Genomic DNA, 19998 nt, shown 5'->3' with positions numbered 1-19998 from the left:
TTGCAGCTCAGAGCTATGGAAAGCTTGCAAAAATGCTCCTATTTTAAATCAGACATGAAGTTATCCTACTTATTGAACCAAATCACTAACTTATATGTTATATGAAAACTACAAAAACACTCCTTTAACATAGAATATGACATATGCTCAACTTCTTTCTTTGCTAGTTACATTAATAAAGGGCAGTTAGAGGCTCACAAGTCTTTTAAGGTGATTTTCTGCTCTCCTGATTTGATAAACTGGACAAAATTAAGTTAAGGGAGCAAAATTATGTCAAGGATAAGGAACAGGAGGGGGTCTGATTTCTCGTTGCATGGTTTAACCTAATTTTACACCTTCAGGCTTTCAAATTAAAGGCCCTTCTTGGACACACTCCTGCTATTTGTTGAAGAAAAACATCATTTCAACCACATCAGAAGTGTTAAAATGTCAAAAATAGACCCGGCACTGAAAGAAATGCATACACTCTGAGTCATTTGTACAATTCTGCTCAATCCCAAACTTAAATTTTGACTTGTTTGGTGAGTTTTCTCTTCTGTTCTGTCTTTAAACGAGCCAGTTTAATTTCTATACAAGTACATTTAATCAAGATGAAATAATTCATGCACCACATGCCATTTTTCTCTGTGAATTCCAGATTATATAGCATTACTTTAGAACAAGTATCACCCTAAAGAACGCTGGCTTTGCAGCTCTGCGTGGGTTGTTACTCAGCCTGTTTTTAACAAAGCCAGCAGAAGAAAAAGCTTTCGACTTTTTGCCAGTTCCAAGGTTTTTTTCTCCTCTCATAAAGTCAAGAATGGATGCTTGGGTTTTAAGCACTTCCTTCAAAGCGAGAGATCTTTTCTTTGCGTGCTTCATTTATGTTTGGATGCACTTCTTTTTAAAAATATCTCTGGCTTCTTTGGCTCTCATAATCAGGCTTACCTTTAAAGAATTTGCAAAATAATCACATTATCTATTTACTAGAGGCATATATTTGTGCTTCTCTCAGCACTGTTTCCCCTTTTTTTGCTGTTTCTGGTTTGTTTTTGATTGCAGAGGTTTCACAGATGGTAAAGATGAAATTCCTGTTTTTCTATTTTGTTTCTCACTCTTTGACCCAGTTTAAACCTGGCATTTACATCCACATTGCTAATCGGATATTGAGTTGTAATCCCTTTTTTCAACCTTTATCAGTGAAAAAAAATCATGAACCAGTGACACAATGACATGAAGCACAAACAGCATAAATAACAAAGATACAGAGCAAAAAAAGGTTATGAGTGGATGTCATAGGATACTAGAAGAGAGAAAGAAAGAGTGAGGGGGAGAGGAAAGTTGGATTACAGCAATAAGACTAGATAAGGTAGTTTGTATTATGTGACTGGTTCAGTTTATGTGAGGAGCGATGGTGCTGAGTGGTACGTCCAGACTGAAACTGAGTCATCATTTTGATCTAACCAACACCCTCACAAGGTTTATTTCCTACAAAGTAGATTGTTTTTGCCTTTAAAAGCACTTTTAAAGAATGTTTATAACAAAATGAGGGAGAAAAGCTGTTAAAGATGTACTGCCTGCCACTTAGCTTATTGCTAATCCACCTCCATTTATTTGAATTGTCCCTAAAAAAAAACAGAAAATAGGAACTCCCCAGTTTAGATGTATTGATGATATCAGTGAATGTGAGTTGGATCAGTAGCATTGGTGGCTAACTGTTAGCTCATTTTGGCACCTTTTTCCCATCCTGTATTACCACATGTTTTTGCCACTTTTTGCACATTTTTGCTTATTTTTTACGATTTTTTTGCCACTTTTTGCCAATTTCTGCATCTTTTTCCTACTTTGCCTGCCTTTTGCTATCATATTGCCCATCCTACATCAATTTTCAGATCAATCAGAAGGTGTATTATTTCTTCAACTTGAGATGTTTGGAGGTTTTTTTTTGTCTTGAAACAAGGAAAACTTTGTATTTTTGGAAAATATGAAGTTGTGTTTTTTTTAGCAGTGATGTAAAAACTTCTGTTTTGTATTTTGTAAATGCTACTTCATATATGAATGTTCAAGCTGAGAAATACAGACTCATGATACCATTTCTGAATTCAATCCAATTGCAGTATTATGCAGCATAATTGCACGATTGCCAAATTGTGCAGCAGTAGTTTGCATGAGTAGGCTTGCACTTAAGATAGAGAGAAAATGCAAAGTGTAAAGCAGCAGTCGTCTTGGTATCTGATTACTGAGCATAGATGTTAATGCAAAATGTAAACAGGGTCTTTGTTCCTCTCTGGTACTGCCGAAGAAGGTCATGTTCAAGCTGCAGCAGATTTGATTCTCCTCTCTTCTTTTCCTCCTGCCTCTCCCTCTCCTCCTGAGTCTTATCAGACTGCTGTAATGCCAGCAATATTTCTAAGGATCTTGTACAAACCAGGCCTATCCCTCTCCCCCCTCTCCACCTCCTCCTGCACACCTCCCCCCTTCGGTCATTACGGATTAGCTGGTTAACTCTATCCAGCTCGTCTGTCAGCCGGTCCGGCCTGGGCCCGGTCTGAGGAGGGCCAAGTCATTCAGCCGACTCAACAATCACATTCTGTTTAAATCCAAGTCAGGCTTCTCCTGGCTGCAGCTCTGGCACCGCTTTACTCTGCATTTAAAGGGGAAGATTTAAAGTTTAAGATGGCTCCAGATTGGAGGGTTATTTCAGATTTCTATTAAATGTTGCAGCCAAGTTTAAAGAAAAATTACTTTTGCGAGGCTTGGCGAGGTTTGTGTTTTTCTAACTTCTGCGGTGATGTGTTAAATGATTTAATAGAGCAGAGAGAAGGCGGGAGGAGAGAACAAAAGATGGAGTGGCCTAAATACACCTTCTGTGCAACCGGGGACCTTTGACCTCTTAGGCTCAGGCGGTTTTTAACATGCATGCACCCAAACACAACGACACAACATGTCGACAACGAGCCAATCAGCCTGCAAAGTAAACAGTGCTAATATGGTTAGCGACACGCAGCCGGGTTGTAAAAATCATGAGTGTTGTGCTAAAAGGTTTATGAAATGAGCACACAAACAAACATACACTCACAGGAGCACAAGCCTTTAAGGAGCTTTGTCTGTAATGTGCTTTTCGGGCTCCGCTGGAAAGCCATAGGTCAGCGAGAGAGGGAGATGGGGGAGAGAGGAGGCGAGGAGAAGAGAGGAGAGGAGGGAGGGAGGCCTTGTTAACATGCTCTTTGTGTCCGCTCCCATCACCGTCTTATTGCAGCAAGGGGATTCGGATCAAAATGATTGGTGGCTGGGAGGGCGGAAGAGAGGAAGAAAGAGAAAAGGGACAACAAGGAGGAGGAGGAGGAAGTGGCACAGCTTCATTTTTCAAATCCTTCTCAGAGAAGCAGCCGCCTCTCGATCGCTCTGAAGGTGATGGGAAAAGGAGTGGGGGAAACAAGGACGGGAGACGATGGGGGAGTTTAAGTGCCCTGTATGTGTCTTCCATCACTAGGGGGCTCTGAATCAAAACAACAACAAGCAGTGAGGGTAGCAGAGAATCATGGTACTGGTTCCTTGATATCACCTCTCGATGAAAGCAAACTGACACACATAAGCTCCTTGTTTGATAGAATCTGCAGTATTGGCACCAGAAGACATCTATATTAATGGCAGGTAAGATAGGAAGCCGTAGCACCAGGGGAGTTGAATGGTTCTTCACCAGGAAGGCATAAGCCAGGAGAATGCCATTTTGTTTGTAAGAAAAACCTTGTTGATTTAACATGAAAGAAACTATATTTTTTGCTTTGACACTGACATTTTTGATCCAGCTTAAAAAAAAATCACAGCTTTGGTCAGTATACATCATCTCTGGTCATGTGTGGCTCATAGGATGCCCTTTGTTTGTATTTTAAGCTTCTAAATCTTTCAAGATCTCATCTTCCTCATTTACTGCCATTTATTTTTGATGGAATGTTTTCATCTAGAAATGTAGAGGCTGGAATCCTTGAGGCAAAGTACCCAGATGGGTTGTTCTTATCTAGTTTGCTATCAGTGTCAACATACACCCAGAAGCCCTGGTGTGCCAGTGCAACTGGTACTGGATTATCTAGTGACAGTCCAGGTAGATGTTACAAGGGTGTGGCAATCGATGACTCTTACTAGCCTAAAATAACCTAAAATATGCAGTTACACTGCTTGCTTTCCTATTGTAAAGATAATTAAGGCCCTCAAAGACATTAACATCATGAAGACAATGTAAGTGGATGTACATTTGGATAGAAAATATAGCTAAGTGTGTAGATGCCTGTTCAAAAACAACAGCTAAACTTCTTCTTTGAGCTATTTTCACACAAATGGACAGCCTTTGTAAGTGTTTCCATGACAAGATGTGCCCTTTTATAGCTCTCAAATTTCTTTTGCTTTAAAAACTGTTGGAAAACCCTGAGGTAATGGGAGAACTTGACTAAAAAACATGACATAGGAGTGGTCATTTTAGTTTATTTTGGGCATTTCAGGGTCAAAATTCTACATTTTGTACCCTTAAGGAAGAAGGTGGTAGCATCGATGTGGAAAGAGGAAACAGGGGAGGATGGGGTGCTGCTGAAGGAAGGGGGCAGAGAGAGAGGAAGCAGAGGGGAGGGCAGAGGGGGTCAGCGAGGTGGTGGCGGAGGGGGGCAGTCGCAGTGAATGCGGGCCACTGCGCTCTGGCGGGAAGCCAAGCTGCTAAGCCCCGGCAGCTCGTTAGCCTCTGTGTTACTGACCTGATAAACCACAAGCTCTACTACCCCCTCCTCCTGACTCACTCAGCCCCCTCCCTTCCTTTCTGCCTGGTCCTGGTCCCCACTCATGTTCTAAGCTAGCTGCAGTGCCACAGAGGGGCCAGTGGGGGGAGCAGTGATAGAAGCAGACAATGGGGTCTGCAGTTCTTTATATTTAAGGGCCACGTGCAGGTCTGAAACAAGTTTAATGCCAGTGACACCTTTTAAATGCTTGGATATGATTCACAAACAAACTTATATTTGTGTTTCTTTAAGATTTTATGCAAGAATGACTCAAAAAACAGCTTCTGTTATGGTTTTGTCTTGGATTTTACATACAAGCAGCTGTTGTTGCCAGAGCTACTTAGCCTTGATTTTTCACATTACTAAAGACGGTCTTTATGCATCATAAGGTTATTTAAATTAGCTTCAAAATGCGTGACATTTACATGGCTCCAGTTTCCTTAATTAATACTAAGAGCAGTCTCCATCCTAAAGTCCCTCCCTGTTCCTGCACGCAGCCACATGTGGACCGCCGTCGCACTCCACCCCTCCAGATTCCTGCAACATCTGCTGCTGTCCTCTAAACACAGCGTTTAGTATTTCACTTCTGTTTTCTCCTGAGTTTAAACAAGGAATTTAGATCCTTAAAGCTCATTTTATCTGAGAGTCATCCAGGTATTTATCCCCTCCGTCTGTTCCCTGCCTCTCCTGGAGAAGTGCCCTACTTTTATCAACAATTTTTTGCTCCTCTCATGTTAACACACCTGATTTTTTTTCAAGTTTCGTGTCGGCAGATCTCCCTTTGGCAGCAAAGTTTGGCTTTTAGATCTGAAATATCTGGCTACCTCTCTCTGGAGTGCTGTTGGAGCTAACACAGGATAAACCACCAAATTTCTCACCAGCATTGCTGCTGTCTTTGCATTCTTCTCGCTCGTCTTCCACCACCTCTCCTCTCGTCTCTTAACTGCCTCCTTGACGAGGCCCATCAGCACAGTTAGAGGTATTACCATCACTATTACTCAGGCTAATTGACTCTGGGGATGTGAAATATTCAGACACCAAGGTGATGAGCAGGTGAATTGTGGTTTTATTAAAGGGGGATGCCTCATTTGGCTCCACAGTGGGGGGTGTTCATCGCTTCTGTTGTCTTTAGGAAGTGGCTGCTTTTCTGAGATAAGCCTCACACGAATTACTGAACTACTGGAATGGCCATGGCTCTGTTTCTTACTGCTTATACATTATTTACATTTAATTGGTCATTTTACAATCCAAAGATGAATATATCCATAAACATTGATGATGCAAATGCCTTGGAATAGGAAGAAGTAAACACCAGGACATGGATTTGTATTCTTACAAACATAAACATGCAATAATAAATCGACAGCTAAACAACCTGCAGAAACGAGACTAAATGAAACCTTTTATGTTTTTTGGGTGTGAAATACAAACAAATTCATTCTACCTTTGATCTGTCACTTTTAAAAGCTTTTCAAAAATGCATTAAAGGATTTTATGGATACAGCTGAAATGGATTTATTCCCAAAAGACCAGAAATGGTCAGCCTGCATAACAGATAAAAAAGAAGATTTGTCTAACTGCATGAAAACAAACATTTGCATGTTGAAAATTTGCATGATTACACCAAGCTAAGGCGTACAATCATGCACTGCACAAGCTTTTGTAGCTGATACAGATTAGATACCAGGCCTTTGGGTATCTGCAGATAACATAAGATAGTCTTTGACCAATGACTTATATTCCTTGGTATGAGGATGAGACTGGGTTTGCAAGGCAAAGTCCATTTGACTTTAGGCCAAATTTTAGGCCAGATTTGCCCTGTCCCAGTGATCATGGAGGCATATCCTGATTCAAGGCTTGATACAAATGATTATTTATTAAAAAAAACCCCTCAAGTACATGTTGTGATTGCAATTATTTCACAGCTCCACATCCTGTCAGAGCTTCTCCAACCTGTAATCTAACTATCAAACATGCAGCCTGGATTTTTTTTTTTTCCTCATTTTTAAAATTTTTGCTGCAACTGTAATACCTGCTGGGACGATCAGCTGTGGAGGTCAACTGTCCTACAATTTTGTTTTTCTGCTGAAGTCATGTTTGACCTTGCGAGTTTAGATATTGTGTTGAGTGAATCTCCAATGCTAAATCATTTTTTACCGACAGTGTCATCTGGAGGTCTGCTCGAGTTGTCTCATGCAGTAGTTCCCAAAGTTGGGGCGAGGACCCCTTTGTGGGTTGCAAGACTCTTAAGGATGGGTAGTGGGATGCTTTCCAAAAGCAAGGAACATTTTAGGTCATTTAAATTTGTTCATTTTTTCAATTTTTGTTACAATTTTGCTTAAGATAAGATATTGTCTAATAAGCCTTAAGCAACTTTCAATAACTACATATCAAGTGAAATTGTAATCACAAACCTTCCTACCACCAACATGCATTACTCGTCCTCTGCTGTCACAGTGAACCCTGGTTTAGCTGCACTATATGTATGATGCTGTGACCCCGTCTTGTCCACATTGCTTGCATTGCCTTTCAAAATATCTTTGGTAAACTGAGAAAGTGTTTCCTTCATGCAGTTGTTCCCAGTGTGTGATCTGTGGATGTTTTTAGCCTGTAGCATTGTGCTGTATCATCATAGTATCTCCAGATATCTGCAGTGAAGCTGCAAATATTCTTGCAGAAGCGTGGCAGAGCTTTTGCAGAAAGAAAATTAACAGGATGACTGTGGTTCCAAGTGTTTTGCAACTTTCAAACCTCCCCTTGTTACAAATGCAACCTAACTTCTTTTTGCCTGCCTTTTTTATTAGTTTACATTCATTGTCAAACCACGACCCTTCAGAACAGGAGCTTTGCAGAAATTGCTTGCAGAAGATGTTGGTGTTAAAACCATGAGCTACTTTGCCTTTTACATTAGCTCTGTTCTTGCATCTTTGTCGCCTTGGCCTAGCATATAAACATGCACACATGCTTGTGGTTGCTGCAGGAATAGCATAGAACTGAATGGGAAAGATTGGTCTCATAGATCAGCCAGTGTAACCTACACATGACTGAGCTTTTTGCTGCAGGATCAGAGCGATATCTGATGCAAGGATAAGATTATTCCTACAAAAAATGAGTTTTCTCCTCTAAGTTTGCTGTCTTTGGGTTATTTGAGGTTGTTTCACCTTGGTTTAAGTTCAAAAATAAAATACATTTTTAAACAGGTTGCAAAAGTATTGCAAAGGAGCAAATACACTGACTTTCTAGAGACTGAAAGCAAACAATGAAATAGGAAACCCTCTTCGATGCATGCAGCCATCATGACTGTTAATGAAAAGGATAGAAAAAGTCAGAAGGCTTCATGTTTTGCAGTTTTAATAGAAAAATATAAGGAAAAGTGAATGCTAGTTGAAGAAAGCCAAGGTGATATTGCACACAAGGTTACTCCACTGCAGGGTTTAAAAACAGTCAATATGGCTGCCTTGGTCTTTTTTTTATCGTTTTCTTCGCCAGATGCTCTCAGCAGCCGTAAATCCTCACCTTGTTCCTCTCTCTTTTTTCTGCAGCTACATCTAACGGCACCATGGAGGGCATCGACAACCAGGAGGGGGGCGTGTGCAAGACCAAGTCCATGAAGATAATCATGAAAGTGGGACAAAGTAAGTATTTTATTATTGCTCCTAGCGCCTGCAGGCACTAGCCTAACGGTGTGTGAGTGTCTGAAAATGCCCTAATAAGGTCACGGGAGGCTGCACTGCAAACAGCTCCATCGTCTCCATGACACCTGGGGCTGTGAGGGGGCAGGAGATGTAATCTAGCGGAAGTCCTAATGCACCAAACACACACTGACACGCACACACATTGAGCATGCTTGCACAAACACATGCACTACGAGCATCTGCTGTTGTGCACTTTAACTATATGGCTTTTTATTCAAGCAGATCTGGTTTAGATGCACATAAACATATTTTTCATGAGTCACATCAGACAGATCAGACGCTTTTCTTAATTACACTAAAAATTAGTCATGAATCAGCTGCCTGGATGCCACCCAGGGTGCTAATTTCCTGCAGTTTGCTCCTTGAGTTTTCAGCACTTTTGAGGACCTTTGAAGGTTAGTGGAAGCAAAATGTGCTGAAATTGGTTAAAATCAACTGTAGTGTTAAGAAAAGCAGCCTAAAACCAGTAGATAAAGTGTGGTTTTGTTATGTTTGAGCTCTGAGAGTCGTATTCATTATGACAGCAGATGTTAGGTGAATTACTTCAGCATTTAAAGCGACTATTACTGAGTCTGTTCAGCAGAAGAAGAACAACAGATACTGAATATTTAAACCAAGTGGGCCCATTGAAGAAATAAAAACAGCCTTTAGCTTCTGTTTATGCAGGGATACAAATATATCCATCAAGAAGCACCGCAGAAACAGATTGTGAGCTCTGGTTACCTGCTTGTTTGGGATGTAGCTGTATTTTTATTTGTCCTCTACCATGATATCCACAAGTGAAAACAAAATAATAACAAAAAAACTAATGATACCCTTACATATTGTGCATCCCTAGTTGCATCCCAAGAGGTCAGACCACACACTAGACAGACAAAGTGTTCTCCACAGTTACCAGGGATGCAATGATGCAGCCACATCAGCAAATATAGTGGCATAACTGATGTCAGTATCTGATGTTGTAAATCAAATTTCAGGCTTTTAAATCCACATCCTGACTCAGAGCAGTTCTTTATTTGGCAGAAGTCACCTTTCTGACTAGAGGATCTTTTCATGGCTAAACATGAGAGAAGATGTTGGCAGCGTGGGAGTCTTAACCCAAAAGACTTAATGATGAAAAAGAAGGACATTTATATTGGCTCTGATTTCCATATTGGGTTAATCTCTCTGCTTTGATGATATTAGTTCAATTTTGAACAAAAGTCCTTCTTTCTTCTCCACTTTGAGTAACTCTGCAAACTACACAGAAAGTAACATGATTTTTGCTTTGTAGACAAAGGGCTGTGCCTTGATTATGTAGCTCATCGGTGGGATTGTGTAAATTAGGTGATTCATGCAATGTTTTCTGTACATTTTTTGCATCAATAAGAAGCCAAAATCAGCTTTATAACATCCAAGCCTGCCCACAGAATTGTTTGGGCCCCTGAGAAACCCAGAAATAAACCCTCCCTAGCTGTGATTTATTGATAGTATGGCACATGTCTTGAATCAGTAGCATTGTTGCTAGCATCCTGGCTAACGGTTTTGTTACTTTGAACCTGAAAATGTGTCAAACTCTTATTGAGTTCTGGTGTTGAAACTATTTATTTTTGCCACTTCTTAAACCACTTCTTAAACCAATTTTTTTCAGTTTTTACAACATTGTAATCCCATTTAACCACATTTCCACCATTTTTTGCTACTTTTAACCCCATGTCACCACTTGTAAACACTTTCCTCCCCTTTTCCTCCCTTTTTTTGCCACATTCCAGCTGTAGTTGCCTCTGTTAACCCCTTTTTAACACACACTATTTTGCCACTTTAACCCATTTCTGTTACTGTTACAATTTCATTGCACCACCTTTTCTGGCTTTTGTTTTTGGTTACGTTTAACCCATTTTGATTCTGTTTAAGGAAAAGGATCTACATTTTTAAGAATGCTATATACTACAGCCTAAATAAATAAGATAATTGTTGCTTTGGTAAGAGTGGTTATTCAGGTGAAACGGATAAGTGAAACGAAATCAAATATGAATACCACAGGGGAGCAGGTGGCCTAGAGGTTAAAGGCGCTCCCCATGTACGCGGGCGGTACGGGTTCAAATCCGGCCTGAGGCCCTTTACCACATGTCTCTCCCCCACTCTTGACCCTGTTCCTGATTCTATCCACTGTCCTCCTCCATCTAATAAAGGCACAAAAATGCCCAAAAATAAACTTAAAAAAAAAAAAAAATGGATACCACAGCTTGACATTACAATGGACTGTCATATAACTGACCATCATGGGCCCCCCATTTGTCTGGGCCCCAGAAAGTTCTACCCCGATCCCCTCTTATGGGCTGCCTTGATCACAAGTATGTTTGCAGAGGTGGACAATAAATCAATTTTTGCCTCAATGATTGCATACCAAGATGAGAATGGCAGCCTGTTTAAATGACCTACTAAAGCCATAACTGTAGCTCACCTTAACTGTGCATGGACACTCTTTAAAGGCCTTTTTCAGTGGAGTCTTGTAGCTTTAAAATGAAGCCAAAAAAGACCCTAAGAATAACAATCTCAGCTTTTCATTGGGAAAAATGCATTTTTATGCATGGACTTTAACCAGGGGCTATGATTCCAAGGATTGGTCCCTTTTTGAGCTTTTCACCTGAATAAATTCAAACTTTTTTCACCTTTATCCGAAAATGTCAATCAAAGTTTCTTCTAACTTGAGTCCCAACACCAATAGCATGCACTGATGTAAAAACAATGATACATTAATTCTTGACTGTCATATCTGCTTCTTTTCAGATCCCTCTGATCCTATTTCACCCAAAGACAACCCCACCAGAGTCCCCTTCTCTCCCAAGAACCCAGACAACAAGGACACCTTCAATCCTAACGAAGTGCTGCAGAAGCCAGGTGAGCTCACATTTTCAGTGTTCAAATCCAGAGAAAGCGGTAATTGAGAGGAGGATTTATTGGAACAATTTGGCATTTGGGTGGACGATTGTTAGAGCAGCAGGAGCAGATAGCGCTAAGTGAAGCCTGTGTGTTTGGGAAAGTCACCGAGAAGTGTGTGTGCGTAGAAGTGAAGGAAAGAAAGGTCAGCGATTCATCAGCCAGTAATTGAATGTTGCCCATAAAGCTGATAGGCATCTGTGGCCTCTTAAGGACTTATAAGGTATCTCCACACTGGACGCCGTCCAGCCTCAACCCGCCGCTTAAGTGACATTTTCAGGAAAATGATCCGATCGCTGTCTGCCATCTTTTTTTAACCACCTGTTCTCAACACAGACGAACGCTTGTTCCTGACTCAGACACGCAGCTCACTCTTATCGCTCATATTATATTGCAGCTAAAAAAAAAACAAATGACAAAAATCAGAATGGCAATTTCCTCAGTGAGAAAGTCAGAGGAAGAGAACGAGTACAAAAACAAGCTGACCGAGCCGGATCCTGATTCATGAAGGGTGTGGTCATTCCTCACACTTTCTGTTTACAACCTCAGCATGAAAAGGCTGTCTGCTAACCTTTTCAACTCTGCAAAAGAAAGTATACTAACAGAGCATGCATCAGCATTTTTACATTTCTGATATGCTTATCAACTCTAGAATTAAGCAAATCTCAAGGCCATTTCCAACAATAAACCATAATTTAGCTCATACTTGACCCTATACAAATAAACATTAAATAATAAATTATAACCGGTTGTTTTTTTTTTAATTGATTTAAATATGAGCTTGTATATAATGCTCCTTCCCAGGACATGCCATGAGAGCTGCTTTTTAAAGGATTAAATCCACACTGGCATCCTCGCCAACAGACACCAGCCTCTCATCCTCTGTCCTTTTTCATGTCTCATCCCTCCATCCCGGCTCCTCTCAGGATAGCGCATGGGCGGAGTGCTACAGGCGGAGAGTCTGAGGCGCCATAATCCCCGTGTAGAACATGGAGAGGTTCCTCTCTTTGCTCTGTCTGCCATCCCGTATCCACTCCCTCGATGAGAGAGTAGCAGTGTCAGGCCCTCAGGAGAGCAGCAGCAGACAGGGAGACACAATAATCCCCCCCGTTCCTGTCCCGCGGAGAACACAACACAGCGGCCCCTGAGTGTTGGACGAGAACCAGAGCGTCTATCGCTGGGAGTCAGAGCGGGGCTCGCCTTTCATAAATCATGTCTCATGTGGACATCAGATATTTCTCTCTTATTTTTTGTTCAGCTGAGTAAGAAAATGAAGTTACTTCTTATGTCTTTTAAATTGCAATTTATCTAAGTGCTGTTCGCCTGTTTCTGCCCCGGCTATTGTAGCTCCTATCAGGCAGAGCTCGCCCTACTTTCAAGGTTGCAGTCTTCACCGTCTGAATTTGAATAGCCAACGGATCGAATGTGACCTTTATACAAAAGCTTTCTATAGGCAGGCTACGCCCTCAGCCGCTGAGCTGCTGGTCTCTCCTCTCCACGCTGACATGATGAAAAGATTGCAGAGAATAAAAAAGGTGGAAGGAAGGAAAAGAAACATCATAAAGCTCCTACTTCCACTTCTTTCCTCTCCTTTCTTTAAAGGCAGAAAGCTTCGACTGGATTTGAGAAAACACACCTTTCTGATGTCAGGATTGCGTGGGCTGTTTGAGAATCACATTTCTGTAGCTTTGGAAAAAAAATCACAAATTCGCGCCAACTTCACACAACGACTGGCCGGGATGTGTGATTCTCCCTCTGTCTCAATTTTGCACAGAGTATAATCACTTGCTGCAACACATGAATTTCTTTTAGGAAAATTGCTCTAAAAGCAATTATTTCATCAATGTTTTGATGATTATTGTGCCTCAGCACTCCATAATGAAAGATTTTCATTCATACATTCCTCCATTATTTTAACAGTGAGTGATAAAAGCACTCACTCACAGCTGCTCTGATAAGTAACCAATTACCTTTACCAATAATGTTCATTTTCAAAGTGTTTTTCTGGTGAGGAAACTTTTTCTCATTTGTAATGTGTTTAACTTTGCTGAATTTAAAGTGATAGTGCTACTGGTCTCTGACTTTTACTAAAAGAGTCTATATTTATTTGAAATGTTATTTCAACAAATTGTGCAAGAGAAAAAAGTGTTGAACTTTATTGAAAGAAGCTGAACTTGTAGTATGCAGTCCCCTGACAGCTTTGAAAAACAATATATTGTTCAGCCCTGTAAATGACTAAAATGTGACTAAAACTAGATAGCATTTAAATATAAAAACTAAGAACTTAGCCTAACTTTGAAATAGCTATCAAAAATAGAGCATATGGCATATAGCCCTCCTCCACCCCAGCTCCTCAATTATGCAACATCTAACCATATTAATAACTACAAACTATGTATGTTTACAGAAAAAGTAATCCTGACTGAAATAACTCTGCTTTCAACAGTTTCTAACTTTAAATCAGCTTTCAAAAAATCAAGCATAGGGGATTAGTTCAGGCAGGTCACAGTGCCAAGCGCTGCCATTTCACTGAGATCAGCTGATCTAACACAAGTCTGATGGCGAGTTTATTCATACTAAGCTTCCAGTTGGCTAGTTGCACTCTTTCTGCTGTATCTAAGCTGCTCTATCCTGCCTACTCTTTGCTACTCTTGCTGCAATCTGCTTTCACAACACTCCTCCACCCCAGCTCCTCCATTATGCTGCATGTGACATCAGTACAATTCTGCTGATATTGGTTTCTGCTATGCTCTGGGGTTTTTTTGCTGCTTCTCTCCCTGCCTTTCCTACAAGGCTTTCCTTGTAGGCAAAGGAAGGAGGAGGGTTGCTGGTCCTGTTTGATGTTTTCCATAAAGGCTCATGATAGGGCAGGGGGGGTCCCAGAACAGCCATACAGTCAAATATATATAACTGCAATTCATAGCTTATGACAAAATTAAAATATTAATAACTTAAAACTTTCTGTGTTTCTTGACAACGTGGTCCTGACTGAAATAAAAACTTCTTTCAACCAGTTTTCAACCAAATGAAATCTTGAACTCTCTTTGGGCATATCCTGCCTTAGTGATAGAAACGCCGTCTGTGCTCCTCACCTGTGATCATAGCCTTTAGGAGCCGTTGTAAACTCGTTTGCCTTTAGATTTAATTTGATGGCATGTCAAACAAATTAACTTGTTTTGAGTCTAATCTGTGTTTTATGAAGGAATTACTGGTTTTATAATTACAGCCTGACTCTTGGATGTAAATGAAGCAAAGCTCATTCTGTCACTGACTCACCTTGTCTCCTCCGTCTCTCCCGCAGGTGTATCACCCAGAGAAAGCAACGACAATGACAACGGGGGAAAGTCCTCCAGTGTCATTGGCTCTGAGGTGGCTATCTTCGTGGGCATCGCCTCGGGCAGCGTCATCTTCATCATCATCATCATCATGCTGGTCCTGCTGCTGCTGAAATACCGGCGGCGGCACCGCAAGCACTCACCTCAGCACGCGGCCACGCTGTCTCTAAGCACCCTGGCCACGCCCAAACGGAGCGGAGGTGGGAACAATAACGGCTCGGAGCCCAGCGACATCATCATCCCGCTCAGGACTGCTGACAGCGTCTTCTGCCCGCACTACGAGAAGGTCAGCGGCGACTACGGACACCCGGTCTACATAGTTCAGGAGATGCCGCCTCAGAGTCCGGCGAACATCTACTACAAAGTCTGACGTGGAACTTTTACCGGAACAATCCTCGGGCAGAGCGGGTTTTTGATTTGGCCAGGCACAGCCGGCACGCCCGCAAACTCTTGCTCTTTCTCTCTCTCACTCTGTCGACTCCTCCTCCTCCTCTCCTCTGATGTTTTGTCACTAGTTTTTCTTTTCGCTGATACTTTGTGGCTCTGGTTCGGATTAAAACGGTGGAGGGCAGAGAATGGCTGACGCTGCCGCTGCTGCCGGAGCTCTCGGGGAAATAAAGAAGACGAACTCTTCTTCCCCTTAAAGTTGCTCCTTGTTTTGTTTTGTGCACTGCAGCCAGCAAGGATTGTGGGATTGGAAAGTTGTGCTTTTGCTATTTTCAAATGAGACGGACAGATGGATGTACGGACGTGAAGGTTTCCTGGCACGAGAGGAGGGGAAGAAAAAGAGACTACTGCTTGGAAAAAGAGAGCTAAAGAGACAAAAAAGAGTGAGGAGGACAGAAAAAGGAGAGTATCGGCTGACCATGAACTCTCAAAATGGCTGCCCACTGTTGAGAGACTCTGTGGATTTAGCAGGCGGAGGAGGAAAAAGGAGAGAGATCCTTGCAGCGATCCTCTCTGGGACTTTCCTGACTGACTCACGGAGATCACCCATTCACCCTGCCACCCACATGCCCACCATCACATATACACACCATCACCCACACACACAGACACGCTGTCTCAATGTGAACTGTTTGGGTTTCAATGTGGATCGCGCCATTTCTTCCTCATCCATTCAGATTTTACTTGAAGGCTTTCTTTGTATCTTGTTTCATATCCTGTTGTCGTTCAAACGCAGGTTTTCTTTCCTTTAGTGACATGTTGCATCATGTTAAGTGACCCCGCAGTGGCTAGGGAGTGGTGAAAGAAGACAGAGTGAGGATTTTTTTCTATTTGTGCCCTTGTTTAGGGACTCTAGTGCACGTCACGTCTGCCCAGGTGGCTCCTGGGAAGAGTGGAGGACTTTCATAAACATAGAGCAGCACTTTTAACCCCCTGGTACCTCCACTCTTTGCAGAGAGAGAGAGAAAGACGCAGTGATAGCTAGAGATGGGAGAGCAGCTGAATCCTGTCAGAGTGAGCAGCAGCGACGGCTCGCCTCTTCAGAGCTTCTCACTCAGACGAGTTTTAGGGGCAATAAGAAATCCACTTCGCCTTACTGCCACGGCAAGAGAAGAAGAAGGGCCTGAGATCGAGTAGAGGTTAGCATAGCTGGCTCAAACAGCTCTAGGTACTGTAATGTTTACCCTGAGGGGTTCAATGATGATTAAGGGTGCCCTGAGGGCCCAAAGTCTGCATGATCGGTGCTCTCCTATTCCAGCATGCCCTTACTCTTAACTGGTAGAATACATCGGCTTAGAAACTGGCTTAAAGCTTCAAGATCTGATGCTATACATTCTTCTCTAGCTTCAATTTTGCATGTGCAACGCTCTGAGTTCAAGTCAGGAAAGGTAACTATGCAACATCAAGTTATGCATTTAAAAATGATCAAACCCTCAAACATAAATTGACATCTTTTATGCACCGCTATTCAACCAAATTTGAGTATTTTCAAAACGTTTACAAGGGCTGCTCGGTCATGGCAGCAATCATTATCACTTTTCATTTACAAAAATCACGCAAACACAAGGAAAGGATGACACTTGAATGCTTGCATGAGGTGTGGAGTTTAACATCTTTGCTGCAAAAAAAAATGTATTAAACCTGTATTCTGACACTCATTTCACATTAAAGAAATATTGCACTTTCTGCCATTTGAAAACTGCAATCAGACATATTGCAATTTAATCTAAATTCAGATAAATTGTTTAGCCTTATCACTAAACTTTATTGATTGTTTGACATCTGCATCAGTGGTTCTTGACTGGTCGGGAATCAGGACCCACCACCACCTCCTAAAGGGACATCATGAATATGATTATTTAAGATTTATTTAATGAAAAATGTTGCCATTTTTTGACTGTAGTCGGAATAAAACATGAATGAACGAAGCTAATTGTTTACAAAGCCCATCATTACAGCAGAATGTCCTACCATAGGTTTCATCTTTGGCTATTTTCCTGAGATAGCATGGAAATTTTGCTAGGAATTACCTTGTTTCCTTAAGGAAAACCAAGTAAAGGAGCTAAAAAAACTTGAGTGAAAGACCAAGATTTACTTGTTTTTGCAGGAAAACGACCTTTTGATTTGATAAAATACAATAGTTGCCTTGAATGGTAGCCATATCCTTTTTACAAATTTTGCAAGTTATTTTGCAGTATTCAAAGTCTGTTTTCTCAAAATCACTCCCTCTGCTCCTTCCTTAAATTAAAGTGAGAGCTTTTTTAGTGAGAGGGGCAGAGAAGAGCTGTACTGTAGAAGAAGAAAGATTGAGCCCTGTTTACCACATTTGACAAAACCCATGTACAAATAAGAAATCAAATGAAATTAAAAGTTAACTTATCAGGCACCAATGTTTTGCAAATAAATGTTACATGTCCCAAACTCTTTATGTGAAATCAAACATGACGTTGCACATTTATATATCTAACTTGACCACAGAGCTATGCACATGTAGAGAAAGTCTCTGAGGAGTACCAAGGACTCTTATTTTGAAGTTTTAGGTCTCTGACTGAGCTGATGTATTCACAGGGCTTGGAGTGAGACCGTGTTGATGATTTTTGATTTTATAAAAAGCACAGGGACATCTACTTACATTGTCACTGTTTCCCATTCTCCATTAGCATTTCCATATTGTGATTTTTGATTTATTCTTTTTTTACTTAATAGATGTACATTTAAAAAAGGATGTTACAAAGATGAAAAAATAAAAATAAAAAGCAGAATTTATTTATGATAGACACATAGAGCACAGGCGTTGTCGGCAGGATGGAGAAGAAAAAGAAGAAGTAATGTTAATATATTATGGTATAAGTGCACATTATGCAATCTAGGTTTTTGATTATTTGATATCTCTCGACCCGCTGAGTCCTGTATTTTCACGAGCTCTCGCCCACAGACTCTGGGCTCGACTAGGGCGGCCTGGGCCCCGGCCCTTGGGGCGCGGGGTGGTGGGACCCCGACTAGCTCACATTGGTGTATAAAAGGGCAGAGTAGCTGTGTCTACCACACTCACTCAGTGTAGCATCTCCCAAAGGATAACTCCATGAACACCCAGTGCCCCAAATCTCCTCATTCACACCCTTCATGTTCTCTGTGCATGTGTGTACGTGTGTGAGTGTTGAGAAAGTTTCAGTGACTCATTAAAATCATCAGCTTAGGATCATAAGCTGCTCCCCGAGCATGTTTTCAGCCCATCGTCATTTGTTTTTAAACAACATCAAATTTCACCGAAAAGCCAAGCCTTGTATGATCTGAGGTTTGTGCCTCCAAGAGGCTACAAAATCTGCAAATATGCAATTCTTATTTATTTTTTTAATCAATTCTGAGAAAAAAAAACACCTATGGAAAGTGTTCTTAACCACTGAAAGATGTAACGACAAACAAACGACACAAAAGTACGTCACACAAGCCTGCTGTTCAGTTTGAGTTCCTACATTGTTTCGAGTATTATTTGATCCTTTTTCTGTTAGAACGATGTGCCGTAGTACAAAGGTAAACTGTGAAAAATGAAACCATTAAAGCATCTATATCACACCTGGACAGGTATTCAAGAAAAGACGAAACACAAAGAAGTGGCTGTTTAGTTGCTGTCTGTCTGCGGCAGAATATGACAATCTTATTAGTTTCTTTTAATCTGACGTCCTTTTCTTAGCTGCCGCTCGACTAACGCTCTCCCAACATTGACCCGGATCGCTTCTTTGTTTGAAATGTGGCGGCGATGCTGCGAGAGTCTTAGCACAGGAGCTCAGAGAAGCACCTCAGGCTACTGTAAAATGCCTTGCTCGTATGGTCAGCCCTTGGTCACTTGACTCAGTAATTTTGCACCGTACTTCTGTAGGTAAAAAACTGTAAATACATTAATGTTTGTATTGTATATGGATCCTGGGTTGTTACAATAGCCTTATTCACCTTTTTAGGAAAGTAAATGGAGAAAAAGTTCAGAAAAAATGGATTACACTTCAGTAAAAAGAGAGCATACTACTTTTTTGGTAAATAGCTTATGTAAATATTGACCAGAACCCAATAAAACATTTTTTATAAACTCTTAAAGTAAGATGTTTTGTATAAAATTTGAATTTTTTGCTATGTATTTTAGCTAGCGCTCGATGGAAAGTCCGTGTCCTCCCCACTCCCTCCCCTTTTGCACTGTTTCATGGTAATTTGGTTTAAAAAATGAGAGAAAAGTTGCCAAACCGACTGCTGCATATTTGTGCCATAAGTGTGTACCATAAATATTTATTGAATTAGTTTCTTTTTTTTCTTTTTTGTTCTGTTTCTGATTTGATTTCAGTCCAGTTTTGAGTAACACAGTATTATCTTTGCATCGTTTGTTCGTCTCCCCTGGTTTTTCTTTAGTCATGTCATGGTTACTGGGTGGCTGTTGCCCTTTTGTCCCCCCTCCCTTCCTCGCAGTATGAGATGGCCAGGCTGTGAAAAATGGTTTCAAAAATTAAAACAAGTCAAAGTGAGGATAAATGACACACATTCCACCAGTCTGTTACAAACTGAAAATGTTTTTCAATAAAATGTTTTTCCTATGGACGCGCTGTCTGCTCGTGGTGCTTTGTTTCTCTTTACTGCATGAATAAATCATCACAACATTTTCATCTGTTCCCACTAGTGGACAGTGAAAGAGGATCTGACTGTCTACTTGCATATTTTATATCTTATTTATCTCAGTTTGGGTGTACTTGATGGGTCAGACTACATGTAATGGACCGGTTCTGCTAAATGTGGCCATTTGAAGTATTTACATCTCATAAAACAGTTAGGAATAGTGATGGAGCATATTATTCTATGGTAAAGTTAAAGTCTATACAG

At 41.0% G+C, this 19998-nt stretch overlaps 1 protein-coding gene across 1 annotated transcript in view; it reads left to right on the top strand.

Moving 5' to 3' along the window:
• Positions 1–19717, top strand: part of efnb2a (ephrin-B2a) — a 51178-nt gene extending 31461 nt beyond the window's left edge. Inside the window, exons 4-6 of the mRNA XM_041807064.1 lie at positions 8285–8377; positions 11207–11317; positions 14658–19717. Coding sequence (XP_041662998.1) covers positions 8285–8377; positions 11207–11317; positions 14658–15061 — 608 coding nt within the window. The 3' untranslated portion in view covers positions 15062–19717. The remainder of the gene's footprint in view (positions 1–8284; positions 8378–11206; positions 11318–14657) is intronic.
• Positions 19718–19998: the final 281 nt, after the last annotated feature.

This window comes from Cheilinus undulatus, linkage group 15 (assembly GCF_018320785.1).
Source record: "Cheilinus undulatus linkage group 15, ASM1832078v1, whole genome shotgun sequence".
Lineage (NCBI taxonomy): Eukaryota > Metazoa > Chordata > Actinopteri > Labriformes > Labridae > Cheilinus > Cheilinus undulatus.
Note: the sequence above shows the minus strand (reverse complement) of the source record. Positions and strands in the feature narration are given on the sequence as shown.